This window comes from Opisthorchis viverrini (assembly GCF_000715545.1).
Source record: "Opisthorchis viverrini unplaced genomic scaffold opera_v5_266, whole genome shotgun sequence".
Classification (NCBI taxonomy): domain Eukaryota; kingdom Metazoa; phylum Platyhelminthes; class Trematoda; order Opisthorchiida; family Opisthorchiidae; genus Opisthorchis; species Opisthorchis viverrini.
Genome location: NW_008751919.1, coordinates 248,017 through 269,563, shown reverse-complemented (window position 1 = coordinate 269,563; position 21,547 = coordinate 248,017). Strand labels below are relative to the sequence as shown.

The following is a 21,547-nucleotide window of genomic DNA, read 5'->3' as shown; positions in this document are numbered from 1 at the left end:
ACTCTCTGAGTTTCATTACATGGACACTCCTTACTCTCTCATGTGAGGATGAAGCAAGCGTACAGTGTTTCCAGCTTTTCAGCATAGATTGGTTTCACTTACGAGACATCCAATCGAGCCACCCATTGCCTTATTTTCTGCCGAGATTCGAGACCGCAAGCAATAACGGAACGCTTCACGCTTTCCACATGTTTTGTTGTTAGTGTTTAGTATGTGGACAGTTCTCAGGAAGGACTTTGAAAGGAATCGATTTCAATGACAAGCACCTGCCATATTATGGGGGTTTACACAGAACCAGACCACACTTGATCAGCGTTTGCGGCCAAGGATGGAGAAACGACTGACACCGCCTCTAGCAAATTGGTGTGTGGCATCAATCTCCGTCTATCCCGGTCGGATACAGGCCTGCGTCCACTTTTGAAATCGCTTTTTGAGATTTTCCATCTTGAACATCTCTAAATCACAAACACCTTGACTTGTTACCTGTTGCACTGGTTCGTCCGTGCAATACACAAATTTACTACGTGGTCTGGTGTGCGCGCGTTCTACAACCCTAGTCTATCACTGCATTCCACTTGATGATGCCTGGATTCCCAATTCAGTCATCAACCGATTGTACTTCTGTACCACTTTGGCGCTGGTCGTCCTTGCATGCGTGTTGCGCCATTGGCAAAATTTCCTATAACCACTCAAACCCGACATTTGTCTCTCAGCATCTCCTGTCTAAGATTGGGCAACCTGACAGTATCTCAGCCCTCGTGATTCCTTCCGGTGGCATGGTGGTTAGGCACCGAAAGAGCCCTACAGATGAACGACTGTCACCATAAATAAAATCTTCCTTTTTGCATTGGTCACTTTTTAACCCCGCCCCCGTCTGGTCACTAGCTGAGGCGACTATTGACGGTTGAGTCCGGTGGTTTTTATTTGTCCTCATTCCCCATGCGCCTGCTCTGGAATTTATTTCCCGTTTACTGATAAGCTTGCAAAATCTCCACAGCACACAAAAGCAGCCTAGCATGACATACGCGTTCCAGATCGATATCATCATCATCATCATCATCATCGACAGCATGACATCAGTGTTCAACACCGATGCTTCACTGCCTTACAACCATGATTCCAGATCGATAAGGAACCGTTACTCTGAGCCTGCAGTGCGCTGCGCGTTTAACACTTTCCTGCTTATCCACGTTCAGTTGTACCGCAGGTTCGTCTATTCCCAGCGTTACTGAGATTGTCATTACATCGCCTTGTCCCCCGACGGATATGATGTGTCGTGATGGTTCCTGCGTTCGACGTGAAAGGTTCTGTGACGGTCGAATGGACTGCCGAGATGGATCCGACGAACGTCCACCCCACTGTCGTAAGCCGTTCTTTCATTTATCGTTTATGGTGCCCCATCCGAACTTCTATCACACTTCCCAGATTTGTCGCCAACACATGTTTTCACAGAATACCAGGGACACTTGCTGAGCATTCTTAGAAAAATATCAACGGTTCTTCTTATTAAGATCTTCTTAACGGTGTTATGAAAAACTGTCCAAGAAAAGATGTGCCTACGCTTTAGGCAATTCCATGGTATCTCACATGTGATACTTAGAGGTTGTTCCCCACGTTATCAGTAGTGCTGGTAGGCGTCAAACTGTCTTGTACAGTGAGGCTCATCATAAGCTATTTAGATTCAAAATGTCACATACTTTCCAAATACCTGTCAAACTCAGGTCGAGACCATTTATTCGTATCATGTGTTATGGACTGCCGAATAGCTATAATGCAGCCGTAATTCATAAACATAATACTTGTTGTAAAGGAAACTACTCACAAGGTTGCTGAAAACTCTTCCACAGCCCACGTTCGGTTTCGTCCTTCTTGGGGCTCATCAGGTAGACGCAACCCCCGAGTTTCCGTCAGCCTTATGATCAGCAAACTTGTGAGTAGTTTCCTTTATGGAAATATGCCGCAATATCTCGAATATCGTGCCAACTGAATCATGAGGCGGCCTGTGTGCAGCACATTCCGTTGTAGAATATCACAAACGAGATTCAGTTGAATCTCTCGTGAAAACCAAATTGATCTTCAGATTCGTGTATTTCTAGAGAATACTTGTTGTTTTTTATTGTGCTTACGGATGAAGTGTACTGGTAAAGCAGCCGACACCCTGGTTGCACAAACTTCAAGCCAACCTCTAGTATCAATGAAACGTATACATGTCCGAAATAAACTTCTATCTATGTTGCATTTCTCGTGCTACTTTAGCGTTTCGGTGCACTGAATTGTACACTTGCATCTATCCCGTTCGGTGTCGTAATCTCCGTAACGTCAGTCTAGACACGCCATAACCGATCGTATGGTGGTCAGAAGTGAAACGATATCATGTGTTGAGCAAAGCAACATTACAATCGTTTTTACCACTGCCAGGTACTTTGCTCCGTAACCCGTTTTCCGTTCCGTTTTGGAGTCCTGAGGTGCACATATTGGCGTCAACGAATACCGTCCAGGACGCGGACACACAGGCACACACCCACGCACACGTGCATTCGCTGACTCAATAACCTGATGACGACTCATCTCTAAACTTTTTTAATCGATCGTGGAACTAGTTTTATTCACGTCACCCTTATCTAAACGGTTCTCCTTCTATCTCAGTGCAATTATTCCGGTTTCATCAAAACAACGGAAGAGAGCAACACAGTCACCTAGGGGTCAGTGTAAAGGTCCTTTACTTCCCAGTTTTTTACACTGCAAACCAATCCGTCGACCGCAAGCGAAGGTGTACGGTGGGTTACCAACCCACCACTTTCGTGCAGATTTTAAAACTGGTTTGTTAGAACCTTGGTAAACTCTCGTTTAACTCATACCAGCTTGTCGAATCAAGATTCCCGTTTATCTGGCAGGGATAACATGCAATCAAACAAGTTGAATGCCATTCACACGTGGCTTACAAAATCAGTGGCGTGTATGAATACACCCCTTAAAATCTCCTGCTTACTTCCAGCTGGCATTGGAGGATGTCCTTCAAATCAGTTTGCTTGCACGTCAGGAGAGTGTGTTGGAAGTGAGAAACGGTGTGATGGCCGTCAAGACTGTTACGATGGATCGGACGAACAAGGATGTGGTAAGTACTGTTGAGTTTCCGATAGCTAAGCGTTTTCCAGCCTTACAACTAGTTGAAATCAGGAACGAGCGGTCGCGTGAAAAAAAAGACATCAGGTTAACTGGTGACTTCATGATGCTGGGTGTGTGCGTGCAAGACGGCTGTCAGCTAGTTTGATTTTGGCTATTTAACACTTTGGTGCAAAGCAAATTAGGTCTACATAAATAGTCTACCAGCAAAGCCGGAGTGAGTCGCATTATCGATATGAAAGAAGAATCAGCATCCTTGGGACAACGAGCGGATATTCGAACTTTTTGAATTAAGTCGCAGGGGACAACTCCCCTAAATCCGCCGACAGCCCATTACCGAATTCGCCCGGTTTCGGACTCAAGTGCGTCTGCAGTCACAGCAACTTCACCATGCCTACGAGCCCGTGACAGCTGCCTCGGTGTGTCAGAGAGTTTGCGCGTGTGCGTGTCTGTTCGTCGCTCCACCATCGATCTGGCGTGTGACTTGAGTGGTCGATTGGGTGCGTGTCAAATTGATTTGCTCACGTGCGCGTTGTGGATATGTGACTCAGTTGTTTGCTTACCCGTCACGAAAGCGAACCAGTTGGCAGCGTGTACGCAATACACCCATGCCATTACATACGCGTTTTTTCTGACTTACTGTGAACCACAATTGTCCTAAAGTTGAAATCTAACTTCCCCTAGGAAACGGACACCAACTCATTTCGTAATGTTTCCGTCACCAGGAAGCAGTTCCAGTTATTTGGTGGCCCTCTTCCCTAATCAAGCTAGGACAAACCTAGTGAACTTTGAGGTATATGAGGTACTTCTTAAAAGCTGTGAATAATTCCCAATTTCACAGCGACCCTTCTGGAGTAACACACTTCCGTTTGGGAAAATCAGAGGGCTACTCAGTCGACGACAATGTTCCTTGGTTTGATATCTACATCACTGATATGTTTTAAGCAAATTAACATTTTGTAGAACACTGGTCGATATCTCGAGCTGGTAGTCAGTAACTTCGGGTTAAAAAATCACGTTGTATCAGCGCGCACAATACACATACTTCGAACAGACGTTTTGGGAGAACCCTACGAATTTGTGAAGCTGAAAGACGGCTTTATCAGTGAAGAAACACAAGTATATTATCCCTACTAATATTAGGAGAACCAGCTTTGAACGTAACTGCCAATGAAATAACCGTTTTCGTTGGGACAGATTTGATTGGTTGTTCTTAAAATTGTCCTTGACAGATGAGTTCTATTTCTAGTACCACCTTTTGGCCCGCCTAGAACTTTTCACGTGAACTTTCGGCTGCACGTGACACGCCTGTACGCGCACGTGCTCGATTGATCAGCTGATTAGCACGTTCATTGGCTAGGCGCATTAGGCCATCAAACGGCTATCCAGACTCGGGTTCACTATATTAGGAAGGGATTAGCAAACAAAAACTATGCGGTTGCAAGCCATTGGACCCAAAGCTTTTGAAAAGTGGGCATTCTCAAGCGTCTTCTTTTTTCTGGAAGTTCTTTCTTTTCTGGAAGTTCTTCGAATATTACACAAAATTAAATGACTGCGAAGCGGTTCCATAATTTCCCTATTAGCCTTCACCTCCTGTCAGGTGCGGGGGAGGAACTTGTATACCAACCCACCGACTACTCGCATGCTTCACCAGTAGTACACGTCGTTATACTGGTAATTTTGCGTTTGCTCTGCTACAGCCCAAAAGATTGTTCAGGTCATGCGTTCCACATCTTCCGATTGCTTCTTCTTGAATCGCATAGAAAATGGAACTGAATATTTTGACGTGTTTTCCATAGGCGTGTAAGCACAAAACACGTTTCAGTCAGAGACCCTGTTTACTTCAAATAAGGTCCAATAAGTGCAAACAAACTGTGGGAACGATGCTGAATATTTGGGGGCAATCAAAGCTGACAGAAGAGGAAAATGCCACTGAGGGGAAACTGTAAGAAGCCAGTGATTGATGATCGGGTATAAAACTACTTGTTTTTGCAAAGACGCACTTCGAGGCTTTGTTTCACGTGTGTTGGCAGACTATGATTAAGTTAAATCTCGTCATATGGTCACCCCGATTATAGTCAATGTTTGGGAACAACACGAAAAACCTTATGGTTGGAGTAAGTTGAACTCTCCCCCCTATACACTAACTGGTTTTATACAACTTAAAGCCTGGTCATCCAAACGAACTCACACGTCATTGTATTCACCCCCTGCATTTTTATGGCCTATTTAGAGATGCCCCCGCTGGTCAATCCAGAAAAGTCCATCGTCAGACCCTACGGTTCAGTGGAAATCGAATGTCGCTCCAGGATTTCCGGAGTTCGTCCATCACTCAGGGTCGAAAATGGTACGCCTGTGGAAACGCTCCCCAGATTCCAAGTGACGAGGCCAAATTTGGAAACAATACTCGTCCGGATAGGGAATCTGACAGAAAAAGACCATCGTATACGACTGACGTAAGTTCTTGTGACGTAGGTGACAATTCATGGTTGACTTCTCAGCATTCAGTCACCTGTGCAATTCTTCCGTGATTCATTGATGACTCATTTGACTGAAATTCCTGCTTCGCGTTTAGACTTTTGAGAATCAGAGACTCATGCGGAATATGAGAGAAATGGAATGGGAGGCGGTTTTTTCTAAAATACAAGGCAAGGCAGATGTGTAGCAGTGATTGTGGATTTTGGCTGAGGTTAATGAAGCGTCTGCATTAATCAATTTCCGGAAGCTCGTTTGAAAATTTCAAGTATCAAATGGAAGAATTGGCTTCGAATTTCTACGGTATTGTTCACATACATAAGTAAGCGAAATTATATGATGAACCTCATTTGTCCACGCGCGCAAGTTTACCGATGATCGGAAAACATCAGCGTCAAGGACCGCATGTCAAATGACAGCGAGCGGAATGTTGAGTCATTGATGCGGACTACCGTCATTCCCTCCTGTGGTCCTGGTGGCAATCTGGGTGGAGAGTGCCGAGGTCCTGACGGAGCAAAATAGGTGGATATCAATAAGTAAAATGGGTCAAATCTGATCCAGCGGTTGCAGCACTTACCGACGTCACATCGGTCATGTTTTTGCGTAACTCCGAAATTTCATCACACCTACAACAACTACACTCATCGTGAGTCATTCAACTCTGAATGTCCCGGACTGTTGGTAGTTCTGGCCTGCAGGAATCGCTAAAATTCAGAAAAAAAAGAATCACTGAGTTATTCTAGTGGCTTCTGTTACTATTCACATATAGTAGCATCTGCAGCGGTTTCCTAAATTTTAGTATTTTGTTCTTCTCCCTGAGTAGCATTGCAACAACGTGTCCAGTTTGATTCACCCTTTTAACCCATGTTCAGGTAAAGGGTATGCAATCGGTATTGTTGTAACAAAATATTTTCAAAATTTTTTCATGTTATGGAGAGCATCATCGTGGGTGCATATGATCGAAAGACACGATAAGACCTTTTATCTCTCGGGGCTTGACCCGGATGTCAGAAGCGTAGTTTGCAGAAACATTTACACCTTTTTCAACCTGTCTGTCAACGCTACCTTCTCCATTGGAGATTGTCCATCTCTATAGCATATGCTTCTGTTACAACTGCAATTCTGATATATACACAGTGTTCGGTCATATAATTTTGTAATGCTCTGTTATATCTGCTCTAGCGCCGTCCCCAATAAGGTGGACAGAGATCTCTCGAATACGCTTCATACGGAGCAGAGCAAAGTGCGCGGAGGAAAATGAACCTAACACTACAGACACCTATTATGAAAATGTATTGTTGGCATCCTCGATAACACAACATCAGTCTGTGACGCTGATGCTTCATCGCCGAAGAAGTATGGTAAAACCGATTACGGCGTGATCGTGAAATAAATCAGCGAACAGGCTCCGGTGGTTCCCGAGACGAAATGTTCAAACTGCGCCGTAAGACCGGGACACATGACTTGAAAAATATTTTGTCCACTCTGTTGTGCATAGCCCCGTAGTTAAAATACACTGAGACAATTTTATTAGAACAAAGTGGTGCAACAGGATGGTGGTTTCTACAGAAATTGAGGCTGGACACTCGCTTGAAAATGTAGTAAAGCTTGCGTTCCACCAGGTAGTAGCGATCAAGCTCTTAATTCAAAGAGATTATCTGAAGAGTTTTGTGATTTTACAAGGGTGTAGAATCGGTGGGAATAACAAAAACTGTATGGCTGATCCTTTACTTGACTAGCCGCATTATTTTGCACTCCGGTGGAGCACTTATCCGGCGGACCAGTTCACCGTTCAAGAGATACTTTTTAACCCTGATGAAAACAATTTCACCGGTCAAGATTGGATAAGATCTCATACACAACTCCCAGCAACGTGATGAACTGGCATTCAAAATTAAGGTCACCTAAGAAATAGCTTCTGATACATGCAAAAGCATTAGTACAGTCAAGGGCATTTCTGAATAAAATTCGATGCAATTCAACGAAATTCACCGAATCTCCCAGACGGTCATCTTTCAATGTCTTCATTTTTCCCACCCGCAGCTGTTACTGTACGACCGGCCAACCAAGTAGCACCGAAATCTTCATTGATTCCCCATGTCATCCATCCGAAATGATGTGTCGGGATGGAACATGTATCCCCCGAGAGCTTTTCTGCAACGGACGTCTGGAGTGTCCAGATGGTTCTGATGAGAGGCCGCCACACTGCAGTAAGTATTTTAACCTCACAAATGATCGTGACCGGTTCAAATTGTCCAGATTGAGAAGCTATGTTCACGGGGCTGAGTGTATATGACTCCAAGCTTTGGCTTACAGGGTCTGTATGAGACTGCATCTCATGTCCCAATAATGTACCAGCAGTTAGACAACAGTAGGGAATGGTTAAAGGGATTTTGCATGAGTTGGCACGATATGGGGGATACGGTTGTTCAAAGTGGATCTTAAAATGTACAGCAACATTCTGAGAAGTGAAACTATCTACAAACATAAGTGGAAAATCTTGCAGTTTGCATGATTTCGAAGTTATTTTTCTTACTTTAATTTCGGTGGAGTGGTAGAAAACCTTCACGACCGACCAATGGAGAACGAGAAATCTCCCATTGTTTAATAAAGAATTCCAGGTTCCCTCCAGCTGGAATTAAGGACTTTTGGAAACGTGCCGTTTCCTTGCAGTCAGACGAGTGTTCTGACGATACAGTTAGTAGGCTGCGACTGGTTTTATTTCTAAGGGGATACTTTATTATATCAAACTGTCTATCCTGGTGAACGGAGGGCCTATCCTGATGATCTCACCTATTAAAAATGCCCAAAATTTACCAGTGAATAACAGTTGCATCAGGATGTACCACGATTTTTTGAAACGCTTTCTGCCCGCGTGAGTCCGCCACGCATCAGTGAGCCTTACTCTAACGGCCAACCTTATCTCTTCCGCACTTAGTACCGATAATACAACTATGAACGTCAGTTTACTTTCGTCTGTCTGCAGTGGTGTCAACGGCGATGGTGGTGGGCAGGGTACGTCTGCCGCTTTTCGGTATGCGGTCAGGATTTCGGCGAAACTTACTGTTTTCCATAAGACGGGGTGAACCTGGGTCACAAGTGGAACCCCTAGTTTTTTGGACGTCGTTAAAGACTCTGTTGTCTCGGTTGAATTTCGTTCCTCAAGGGCAATGTTCCTGATGGCGTATTGGAAACTACGATGAAGCCATTTGGTCTGCTTCTTCAGCGCCTTCATTTTCCTTCAAACAACTGTACCTTCAGTGAAAACTGATGCCTCTGCCGTCCAACTACTAAATGCTTCCCAGTAGTACGTTTTGTTTGCAAAGTCGAATTACCCTAATTGGAAGCTTGTATTTTCCCCCTCAAGCATCCGCAGCACGTTGCACTACAGGTCAGTTTGCTTGCGCTTCCGGGGAGTGTATCGACATCAGAATGCGATGCAATGGTCGTCCGGAGTGTGCAGATGGCTCTGATGAGCGCGGATGTGGTAAGTATGGAGTTTCCCCATATATGTACACAATTTGCAGATGGTTTCTGAACTCTCTCATTCAACCAATCGAGCTTAGCCTTTTGTATTGTTAACATACTGTGATATCTGATTCTCGTGGCTACACACCAAAGTGTGGAAGCAGTGGAGTGTGTTTTGCACTCACAGGAGCTCATCAGCCACGCTAGTGTTTGATCTCTTGAAATCTGACATGCGAGGCAAGCGTGTTACCACTAATCCACCAGCACTCGCTGGGTGTACCTGATTCTTCGTTTCTGTATGGGCGAACGCGTTCACGATTGAGCGATGTGACTGGCTTGCCCGACGCCTCAAAGACGACCCGGCAACATTCCGGTATTTGTCGATCAACTGACCTGCTTGTCACATCACCTAAACCATTTAGGTCGTAGTATTTGATTTTGTCGAATCAAACAGACCTTCTTTGTTGCAACACAAACCCTGATCACATAATCGATTTTTCCTCACCGCAGGTCCGTCCCGCTGCATGATCAACCAGTTTCCTTGTGCTTCCGGAGAATGCATCGATGCACGATTGCAGTGTAATGGTCAAAAAGACTGTTATGATGAGTCCGATGAATACGGATGCAGTAAGTCCTCACATAGTGCACTCAATATATTGTATGACGTCCATATATATATATATATATATATATATATATATATACGATAATACAACAGTAGCTAAAAAGCTTGACAAAATATAGCATTTCGGTACTCAAGAAACACCCCGTGGAGACTTAAGTAGTAAACTGACGCCACGCAAACTCTTTTACGCTGACATTTTTCCATCCAGGCTTCAGCCTGCCTTAAAGCAACTTATCCGTTTGTTCAAACTGGACATATCTACTGCAAAGCAGATTGAGGTCAGTTCACCACAACAATCCGTTTGACATTTTGTTCAGGTATGTCGGCCGGACTGCCCGTAGTTACTTAAATGGGGTGGTTAGCTAACTAAAGTGGAGATTGATTGATCGTGATTGATCGTCCACTCCGGCCTGAAACAGATGCAATTTACTCCGTTGGTAGCTTTCCTATTAAGTTTTGTCGTTATGCCACCATCATCTGATTCGTCCTCTATTCTGAGCGACGAAGCATACTTGAAAATGGCCAAAACTGGATGTATTCATAGGATTCTTGTGTGTCTGTGTCTGTCTTTCTATCTATCTGTCTATCTGTCTGTCTGCCTGTGTCTATCTGTCTGTCTGTCTGCCCCACCGTCCGTTCGTCTGTCTGTCTGCCTGTCTGTCTATCCATCCGTTTGTCTGTCTGTCTGTCCGTCCGTCTGTCTGTCTGTCTGTCTGTCTGCGAGAATAGTCTGATTTGGAGACTATTGAAAGTCACGCCTTGAGATAGTTACAATAAGCACAGCATACTGGCACGGAGTGTCAGTAGCATATATGTTTAGATAATGTTTAGATGATGCTTTGCACCATGCTGTATGCATTACATAGTACTGAGTATGGGCGATCTGAAATGTCAAAGATTCGGTTTATTCCCCTGGTTGCACAGATGCTGGACCTATACTCCGACCAAGAAGACCAGTGGTACGCCCCTACGGATCGGTTGAGATCGAATGCCGTTCAACCAAACCAGGTGTACCTCCTATTGTCACTCTGGGGAATGGAACCGACGTTGCCCAAATTCCGCGTTTTACCGTCAGCAAGCCTAACTATGAGACAGTTCTGGTTCGAATTTCCGACCTCACCGAACGCGACCGTGGTTTAGTAATTAGGTAAATCGCATTGCCAAATATCATATGCTTCTTTGTGTCCCGCTGTGCGCAGTTCCCGACATGGGACTACATGGTGTGAACATTTTATCTTATGTTATTAGAATCTGGTCTTGATTTGTAGATGTTCCTATCCTACCGGTGAAATGAACCTCACTGAAATTCTGATCGACTCTCCGTGCGCACCGATGGAAACGATGTGTCGAGATGGGACTTGCATTCGAAACGAGTACGTATGCAATGGACGCGCCGACTGTCCAGATGGATCGGATGAAAGGGCGCCACACTGTGGTGAGTGTGTTATCCTGCAATTTAGAACTAATTGCCAATGAACATTTAAACACTTGAATGGTCTGATAGATCCAACCAGAAAATTTTCCAACAGGACAATGGTGGCGCACTTGGTGGAACATAGGTTCGGGTGTACTCAGTACGTGCGATTACACTTGGGGCGGACTGAACGGGTTCCCAGCGTATCTGTCGATTCTAGCGGTGTTTACATAGAAATATTGTTTGAAGATCCAGGCGTGTATAAGGCAAGCGAAACGGTAGGCAGCGGTATCCAGACTCCCAGGTGTTCTATATCGAGTGGGTTACGGAGTCCAGCTGTATTTTGATTGAAACCTGTTATCTAATTTTAGAGGTTCCCCATTGTTCACCAGTTCAATTTGCTTGCATGTCTGGCGAATGTATTCCGGAACGCCTCAAGTGCAATGGCCGAGAGGACTGCTACGACGGATCAGACGAAGCCGACTGCCGTAAGTTCCAAGTTTAACCAGCTGATACTTGTTTCCCAGATCTGCCTTAATAAACTATTTCGGTGTGTCAGCTTTGTTGGGATGGAACTCAATCAGTTATGGGAATTATCTTCCGATGAAAGTCCTCGGCCTCTTTAATCATATTCTAACTGACGTCGATAGCTTTTCGATACAGTTGTCAGGTGACCGGTTGTTGGTAAATTGATACCAAAACAATCCACGGTCTTAAGCTGGATTATGCTTTCGGCACTTTGTCAAAATGGAATACCGATAGCTTGGAGGCCTTAGTTGGTTGTAAAGCACTTAGTGTGGGCGAGATGGCCCAAGTGGTTGGAGCGCGAATTTACCGACCTTAAGGTCTGTGGTTCGAACCCGACCTCTGCCTCTCGTCTTGGGCAACCTGGTAGTATCCTAGCCCTCGTGCTTCCTTCGGAGGGCATGGCAGCTAGGCACCAAAAGGGTGCTACCCCTGAGCGAAAGCAATTAGCTATTGACAGGTTAGGCGTCCTCAGCTATTTGTTTCGAATGGTTTGCTGGAAATCGTGTATCACTTTCATGGTGCTGTGGAGTGAGTGAATCCTGTTACCCCGCTTACATTTACACAACTTTTAAGAGTGCTTCATGCATCTTGTTGTGATAGGCTGATTAAAGGTCAGCTTTATCGCAGTTTTGCTGTCCTGCCCCCTCCCACGATTGGTGACGTAAAACATTTGCAAGCGTATGGCGAATCCGAAGACTTATTAGATTGCTCACAGCATCTTGTAGGGTGCCACTTACTCATCAAAAATCCGTGCTCTGATGCGTCACGCTCTCCCACCAGTTCAGACTACCCCCGAGCTGTCCAAATAAAGGGAAAGCTGATAAACGATCCGCTGTTGCCCAATTCCTGGGGATGTACGCACTAAGTAGCACTTTTGTGCGCATTTGACCCCATATATGGATAACAAGTCAATTAAAATTGGTTAAATTAGTTGTCTGAAACATTCACTCGGTTAGTCAACTCCAGAGCTGAATAGCGCAATCTAACGATCCTCGCAACAGGAGCGGCTGAACACGTCACATCTCAGGGTTGTCGGTTACAAACTATTCACTCGTCAAATATCTGAAAATTCGTCCACGTCAGCAACCTTATGAGTAGTGCATTACGAATATATCTGTATCGCGCTATCTCGAATATCGTAGCGACTGAATTATGAGGCGACCTGATGCAGCACATTCAGTTGTCTGGAAACATCACAAACGAGAGATTCAGCTAGGTTTCAGGGGAGTCTCTCGCAAAATCAAATTAGTTTGAAAATAGTGTATTTAGCTAATAATCTTTGTTCCCAGCCCCTTTCTTCGAAGTTCCATTGTAAGAAAATGTATTCCATGCAGTGGCTCGGATACTCGAGCTCTAAACAACAGGATACTAATCGATTGAATGCTTCGTAAGGATGATGTTGCTCTGTGCGCGTTTCGCACTCTTCATACTCACCTATACTCCACAAAGGTACCAGGAAACAGTAGCTCTAAAATCGATGCACACTAAGTGGTTCGCATTTACCGAGAATGGTGGTTGCTCAGGTTGTAGTGATGGCCTTTGGTTTGTTCGCTTGGGTGAGCAATTTGGTTGCAAACGTTTCACCACTGGTCAAGGTGACGTCATCAGTGAGTTGTGAGTGAAAGTGTGTTGAGATTGTTAATGGGTGATTGTTGTGCTTGCATGGATTGATGTAGATAGGTGGTCACCCAAGTCGATCTTAATCGAATATTGATCGTTTGTGTGAGCTTTCATATTGGCCCGTTGGTCGACCTCTCCTCTGATTGATGGTTGTCCGCCTGTACTCGAGACTTGACGTTTGTGATCTTTTTTCGTTGCTCTCCATAGTGAGTTCCGTTTTTTGGTCCGTAAGTCTGATAACCAAGACCGACTCGGTGATCAACAACTCGTAGCGCTGAATCCGGGGTGACTGTATCAATACGCATTTCCAACCTCAACGCGCTGATGATGTCACCTCAACTGGTGCTGAAACGTTTACTACCAAATCACTCAGCTCAACGAACAGACCAACAGCCACGGTAAACTGTGGTCAGAGAGGTACTTACGTTTCGAACCAGTCTGCCAGCTGGATCTCACTAGCTTTGCCCTAACTTGGCAGCTCTAGAATAGTTAGTGGTAGTCTGTCTCTGAATTGAACTAGATTCAGCCAGATCATTAGTCGGAGTTTGCGATGCTGGTACACCAATCTTTGGAGAGAACATGTGGGCTGGTAAAGTGCAGAGAGTATCTCGTATTCACTACAATAAACTCGATCTGTATTGTCAAGTGTCTTCTTCTAAAACAAACTTAACTTTCCTATTCAGCTACGCGGTGTCGCCCTGATCAGTTCATGTGCTATTCCGGAGAGTGTATCGCCAGCAGGCAACGATGCAACGGTTTTCGGGACTGTCGAGATGGTTCGGATGAAACCGGATGTGGTGAGTAGTGCCGGAAAGTTTAACTCGCTGACTTCCCAGTAGGTTTTAGAAAGAGGTCACTTATCCATAAAGTCATGGGTACAGCTCCAGGAACGATGTTATTCGTTCACACCATGACCCTTGTTAGTGACAGGGTCATGCACTCTGTTATTACGTGGAAGCGCCAGCTCGTAGTGAGCGCTTCTGTCAGATGTTGCCGCTAACATTCACTGACAAGTATACTTTAAAACATCTTGATTGGTCTTCGAGATTTTGGCTCCTTCTATGGAGATTGTCAGCTCTTCCCAGTAGGTAAAGACAAACAGATATTCACTCACAGTCGTCCGTGAGTTCGGCTCGAGGGATGGCTGTGTAAACCAGTGTCGAGCCAACAGGAATTCCCTGCCGGCGCAACAGGACGATACCCAACACTGGAACTCTGAATAAAATAGTCCATATGGGCTTATCCTGCCTGGTCAATTTAACCTGACTAAACATATCTTCTGGACGCAGCCTGATTCGCCTACAAAACCAAACTGAGCACCTGAAGAGCTTGGGCGAAGTATATACATCGTTCTGTCAAACAACACAACCTACTGTATTGAACCCAGTAACGCATAAACGATAATACTTGGGCGTATCGTACGGGGAAATCGAACATCATCAACAGGGTAGTGTGTTTTCGAAAAAGTTTGGTGACAATCGGTAGATTTATTGCTGAGCGACATTTCGCTTTTGACACAAAAGCTTCTTCAGGCCAAGTGACTAGGTTCCGAGGTTGGTCGAGATTTAAGGCGGACGGAGAACCAAACAGCTAAGTCAGGCTAAATCTCTGTTGGGTGTCGGCTGCGGGTAGTGTGTTATTAAAACGGTTTATAGCCAAGAAAGGCGAAACCGGTCGTGGGTTGTAGAGGAGTTTTCAGCAACCTTGTGGTAATTTCCTTTATGAAAATATACTGCGAATATACTCGAATATCGTGCCAAATGAAAATATGAGGCGACCTGTGCGCAGCACATTCAGTTGTAGAACATCATAAACGAGAGATTCAGTTGCAACTTTGTGAGTAGTTTCCTTTGTGAAAATATATCTATCTATTGTGATAGCCTTTTGGCGATTGAATATTGCAGAAGTGCTGATAGCTGTTGGAACATTAACCATGAAGATTTTACCGTAAAATTTCAAAATAGTGTACGCATAGAAGCATCTGAATTTTTGGAATAGCAAGTTCCAACAACCGAATCGTCGATGAGTAGCTAGTCCTTTTCCTCTCCCGATGGCCAAAAGTTCCACGAAGTTCTTCCTCTGTTTCCATTTTAGCACTATTTTTAACTGCTATTTCTTCATCATGGTAAGAGCTAAGGTCGTGTGCGACAGTATCAACAATATCAATCGCTGCGCACTACTATCACCAATGAGTAGTTTGAATGTGCTCAATGGAATGTGTATTGTGTTGGCAAGTTTCTTCAACTGCGCACAGATTCTATAGACGCTCTCCTCGGACCAAACTTTATGCTTGTATCTCCTCTATTCAAAAGTTTCCATCCATCATCAAAGCTATCCAGAAAATCGCAGTATATTTCAGACCTGTTGTAACTTGGTAGATGATCTTGCAACTCTGTATCTGTCACGTGGCTTCCTGCTCCGCCCACCACGGTATATCAAGAGGCACGGCAGCTCTACACAGCCCTTCATGGAGACAAAGGAAAATTATTACAACTGTATTTATAGGATAGTCACAGTGTCCCACAAGGTCGTGCCAGAATCTCCGTGAGGGGACGAGAAGCGTTGAGGCAAGGATGCTCGACTCGGATTGACTGGCATTCTGACCAATCAGAGCATGCCTTCGTTTGTCCGTGTCCTGCACATGATACATCCGTCCAAATTATGTGATGTTCGGTTATTAGGGACGGCTGGCCTCGGTACAAGACCGGTAGGCCAAGGCAGTTAAGTGAACAAAGGAAATGGCGACAGGCTTTTAGGCAAAAGCGAGGGTCCCGTAATTTTTTGTACTCCATGAATTAGCTCGGAAAAATTTCAACCTGTCCGATGTTTGGTTTGGTCAGGTCAGGATGGTGTTCATTCGAATGACGTACAATACATGATATCCAGCACAAATTGCCTCACTGCCGACTCATGGTCAAATTTGATTGATCAATTTGTTCCGGTTGTTCTAAGGATTAGAAACAACTGATTCCATTCGGCTATTTTGGTCTAATACCCTTTCCCCCGATATAACGGTTACAGTTAAATTTATTTCAGCGAATCTGATAAGCTAGAATTCCTATATCTGTTTGTGGGATCTTACGAGTTTAATAAAACGCCGTAATAAAGGAGATACCCTTTCTTCCCGCAATTGCGTGCGTTTCTAACCAGTCCTGCCACCTGTTGTTCGGCCTGGGAAAATCGTTATACCACCGTACGGCCAAGTCGAACTCCAGTGCACATCAAACCAAGTTGGAGTGCGACCGATTTTACGCGTGCGCAATGGAACGTCCGTGGAGACTTTACCCCATTTCACAGTGGTCCGGCCAAATGTGGAAACGATAATAGCGAGAACATCTTCACTGACGGAGCGTGATGGAAGGCTGGTCGTGCAGTAAGTCTGTATGCACTTGGCGCGTGTGTTTGACCTGCCACAACCAGTCTCCGGTGAATAAAAAAAATGTCAAGCACGACTGCTGTCTACGCTTAACTCATGGGAACATCACCCTAGTAACAGTGGTTATCTTTCTTGATCAGGGTCATACTTGGTCATCCAATCTTTCGATGACCTAAACTGGTCAGCTGTTTTTTACTGAAGAAATTATAAAAACCATTGGATTATACGGCATCATTGTCTTCATCCCATCTGCTACTCCTAGGTTAAGCCCTCAAGTTGAATGTTAAAAAAGCGAATTTCATTGTCTTCCCTCTGGTTTCAAGGACAGAAATTTTCGGATGACAAGTACTGTGATTAAGCACAACTTACTAGTGGTTCCAACCATCCTGTCTGTGGAATTTGGGCCTAGTTCATTCTTTCAGGAACGAGGATTTGCATACTAATGTATATAGTTCACGAGTTCGAGTCCCATCCATTTGAATCCAGGTCCATGTGAAACAAGTTCTGATTCGGTTTCATGCACAAATCTCGGGACAGTTTGTTGCTCCATTCTATGCGGAAATTGGTTCATGCTCCTACTTACTGTAGCCCCAAATACCTTGGTTTACTTGAGTCTTAGGTTTAATAGTGTCAAAGTGGTACACTGATGTCCTCAAATTCAGAATACCACCAGGTTTCGAACATGAGTTTGAATGAATGCCTAGCGAAGCACACGAAAAGTACAAATCCTTCCAAATGTGGTCTGCTTGTCCATACTAATCAACCCTTAAAAGGCGTGTGAGCTTACCTCACTCCAAATTCTCTATAACGAAGAGGTGAATGTGTAAGCGTCGGCTGAGAAGCCATGCTTTCCCACAGAATTTTTTAAACAACGCCTACTCGAAAGTGCCTAGAAACATCTAAGACGCTGATAGGAGAGGACTGTACTTCAGTTGCGATCGGAACAGCAAAACGCAAGAACTAATTCATTAGCGCTAATAGGTTTTGCTATTAGACATGTTCAATTTCATTTTGAAAATCAATAAGCCTTCGGCTTTTCTTTTAGATGTGTGTACCCAACAGGCGAATCAACTGAAACGGAAATCGTTATTGATTCACCCTGTTTGCCAACGGAGATGATGTGCCGAAATCGAGATTGCATTCGACGTGAATTGTTCTGCAATGGGCGGCGTGACTGTACCGACGGTTCCGATGAAGGTCCACCACACTGCGACAGTGAGTTTATGACAGGGATGAGTAGTTCAGTCAAATCCGATGTTACTTTGTCCTGTTTTGGCAGGAGTTTTTGAAATTTAGAATCCTCCAGCAGCTCAAGAACAAACTGTGCTGTAAGCCGTATCAGTCGCCTGATGCTGGTCCGTTTCCTATTCACTTCTTTCCTAGTTCAAGGCCCAACCATCAATCCACAGCAACCCACTGTTCAACCATACGGGAGCGTGGAGATCAAGTGTGAATCCCATCAATTTGGAATAAGGCCGGAATTACGTGTGGCTAATGGTACATCGGTCGAACAGCTTCCTCGATTCCGAGTGACCAGACCAAACCTACAGGTTGTCATCGCTCGACTCGGTGATGTAACTGAAGCGGATCGCGGACTCCTTATACGGTAGGTACGCTCCTAAAATAGTGATCGCTTCATAACGTTGTCTCACGACTGAGAACGCACTGCCTAGGAGGTTAGGCAAAGGTAGGGTTTACGTCAAAGGTAGGTACAGTACGATATCATGGATTCGGCATTGTCAAAACTGCCGCTTTCATTGGTGCTATTCATACCGCTGCGGATGATAGTGTGCTGCGATTCTTCACTGTTTTGCTACGAAATTTGACGTGTTGATGACATTCTTTAGCCTTTCGTGCAATGCCTTCCTTGTAGGCTTGTAAGATTCTTGGTGAATTCCCATGTTCAGAGTGAGAAACAATGCCATAAGGTCCAGTTTGGTCATGCGAAATAAGATGTGCTGATCATTCCCCTGTTTATATGAATTTTCAGTTGTTCTAATTGCTGGACATGTTCCCCAATCCTGGTATAGGGTGGCTGAGTCAACCAAATTCGATTATCTATGTCATTGCGCGTGTCAGGGCTCGGATACCAACATAAAGTGCACTCGATCAAAGGACGGAGAGGTGGAAATTTTGTTAACCAGCCTGGGTTCATATCTGAAACTAATCCTCACTTGTACACCATCCACTTAAAACTCACTAGTTACCTCCCAGCCAGAGACGTTCAGGTTTGACTTGTATCACGTGATCCGAGGATATGACGCCTGAAGCCTGTTCACTGCAATATTGTCTTTCTCAAACCACGGTAGATGTGAAATTCACTTCGCCTAATCCAAGCAGGACAAAATCGATCTTGGTCATCACATGATCGGTTTAGAATAGTGTTGAAAAGGGGAATTCCGTCCTGATGACAAATACTCACGAGTTAATTGAACCAATAAACTAGCCAACCAATCACTGTTCTCCCTTTGGCCTAATCAGATTCATTTCGAAAGCAACTGCAAAAGAAAATCGATCACTCGTTCGATACAGCTCATGTTATAGTCTGTTGACTACGGGACTAGGGCTCTCGCCGATCTCTGCATACAGCCAGACAATTGATCAAAAGCAAGACCAAAAGCAGTCATCCTTGAGATGACCAACACTCAGATCTTAAACTGACTCATTCAAATGGGCTTCATTCGAAAATAAATCTTATTGCGACTGTAGCTCAGATAGCTAGAATGTGAACATGTGTTATCTAACCGTACTCACTGCTAGATTGTGCCACTCGGTCACTCAAACGCCAACCTTCCTCTTCACTGCAACCGGTGAATACTGTACACTGTATAGTTGTTGAACTGACAAATCCAAACACGCTGTATCATATCTAAGTTCAAGCTGATCACTGTGCTGATCAGCGTTAATGTTTATTCTATTGACGCTGCAATCTTTTCACTTCAGTTGCATGTACCGCACGGGTGAGTCGACCCAAGTGGAAATCACAGTTGAAACACCATGTGGTCCTGGGGAAGCGATGTGTCGAAACGGTCAGTGTCTACCGCCTGAAAAGTTCTGTGATGGAAGAGTTGATTGTCATGATGGGTCGGATGAGAGCCCACCGCGATGTTGTGAGTCATTTGCAAAAGTTTCTGCTTTACGGGTTGTTTTATTGATCCAAGATAATCGATTCTTTGTCGTCGTTATGGTTCTTGTTTGTACACCAATTGAGAGGTCTGTGATCAACTTAAGTGAATCGAACCAGCAATTTACTTTGAGGTACCTAGGTGCTTGGGGGGCATTGCTTCCAGGGACAGCCATGAGATCGTTGCTGGTACAGACGTCAGTCCCAACGATGTGCCTGCAAGGAGCAAGTTATTATTTGGATAAGGGGTGTGGGGAGGAAGTTGTAAAAAAGTAGGAATGAAGCGTCTACAGTATCCCATTTTCGCTCACCAGTCTTGCTGCAACAAGGAACGCGATCCGCGTGGCGGACACTGTGACATGGCAATACTGCTGGTTGAAGTAATCATGGTTGTACTTGGGCTGAGATTCTGCCAGAGCTCTCAAATCTAGACAGATAGAGCTGTGTTCCTCGATTAAAGCCCTAAGACTGACCGCAAGGTAGAGGTGTTTGGCAGCAAATACCAGGTCACCCCTTAGAGAACAAGTCGCTTCACATGTTCTAACCCCTGACCTGGAGGACTATGGGACTGTTTGTCGGACCTCCAATGCTAATCAGCGTGCTATGAGAGACTCTGAGAGTGTGACACGGACACCCCATCATTATAGCTCAATGAGTCATGGAAAAATACAAACCGTCACATCGCGGTAAGTTCCAGTCCCCTCATGACAGTAACATGTAAGCGGAAAATTCAAATACATAGGAAGGATTCAAAAACTGTATGAGAGCATAATTCTTCCCTATTTTGGACGATATTCATCAGGTATGGGTGACAGTACTCCTAGAAGCATAACTTTGTAAGAACTCGCCCCGTTATCACCTCGTCACCTTTTGCCCGGACATTTCCTCTGCTCAAATTGTTCTGATGTCCAACTGCCATAGAATGACCTTTGTTTGTACCCTGCCAAACAAACTCCTATCGTTGACGGTTCTTAAGTACGCATGATTACTACCCCCGGTGCTAATGGTATGCATTCTTTGTCAATTATTCACCTTGATCATGATTTGCAACCATTCATATATCGAAGTATTTTTCAGCGAGTGCACGTCCCATGATATAACAACAATGTTGCGGGGTTTACTCTTTCAATTTTGCACATTTTTATCACACTAAGCGCGCCGATCAACACTAGAATAACTCAATGAGACACTGCATGCAACGACTTGAATTTGTCCTGAGTATTTCGAACCGTTCAAGTTAACAAATCTCTTCAGAATACTAAGTATATATGGTTGCACATCTGAACTTGCAGTTCGGCAAGTAAGGAGTTTTTCTTCGACTTCTTAGTGCAAATGATTTATTCAGGTGAGTTTTAACAAGTATCCTTATTTGAATAGTAATTAGAATCATATTGCAAATGCTTCGTCGGCAACCGTGGAGATATCATCATTGCGTGGTTAAGTGGGTATTTCTTCCTCTGCTGCATATGAATATATAGTTCCTTAAGTGTAGCTAAAATGTTCCCCGTGATTGGTTATTCGATGGTCGACTATCAAGTAATCTAATTGGTCAGTTTAAGGTCAGTGTCGCGCTCTTGTCTGGTTCGTTGGCTACGCTTATCATTTGCTATTCTGCTTCTCTGGCTGATCCGTTATGTCCAACGACACGGAATGGGAACGCTGAAGTGGAGATATTCTGTGAACCAGTCACATATGAGGAAGTAAGGCCACAACGCACCATGGTTCCCAACGTAGTAATAGAGATAGTAGACATGGTTTAAACCATATATATATATATATATATATATATATATA

General features: G+C 44.4%; 2 protein-coding genes across 2 annotated transcripts in view; one reads left to right on the top strand and one right to left on the bottom strand.

Moving 5' to 3' along the window:
* T265_09208 (hypothetical protein) overlaps positions 1-21,547 on the top strand; it is a gene marked incomplete at both ends in the record, with an annotated part of 125,305 nt that overhangs the window by 58,193 nt on the left and 45,565 nt on the right. Inside the window, 14 exons of the mRNA XM_009175221.1 lie at positions 1,197-1,363; positions 2,996-3,115; positions 5,357-5,579; positions 7,642-7,808; positions 8,966-9,085; positions 9,577-9,693; positions 10,616-10,838; positions 10,960-11,126; positions 11,477-11,593; positions 13,937-14,050; positions 16,404-16,626; positions 17,675-17,844; positions 17,926-18,235; positions 19,573-19,739. Coding sequence (XP_009173485.1) covers positions 1,197-1,363; positions 2,996-3,115; positions 5,357-5,579; positions 7,642-7,808; positions 8,966-9,085; positions 9,577-9,693; positions 10,616-10,838; positions 10,960-11,126; positions 11,477-11,593; positions 13,937-14,050; positions 16,404-16,626; positions 17,675-17,844; positions 17,926-18,235; positions 19,573-19,739 — 2,405 coding nt within the window. The remainder of the gene's footprint in view (positions 1-1,196; positions 1,364-2,995; positions 3,116-5,356; positions 5,580-7,641; positions 7,809-8,965; positions 9,086-9,576; positions 9,694-10,615; positions 10,839-10,959; positions 11,127-11,476; positions 11,594-13,936; positions 14,051-16,403; positions 16,627-17,674; positions 17,845-17,925; positions 18,236-19,572; positions 19,740-21,547) is intronic.
* T265_09209 (hypothetical protein) overlaps positions 14,360-21,547 on the bottom strand; it is a gene marked incomplete at both ends in the record, with an annotated part of 15,956 nt that continues 8,768 nt past the window's right edge. Inside the window, one exon of the mRNA XM_009175222.1 lies at positions 14,360-14,468. Within this exon, the coding sequence (XP_009173486.1) occupies positions 14,360-14,468 (109 nt within the window). The remainder of the gene's footprint in view (positions 14,469-21,547) is intronic.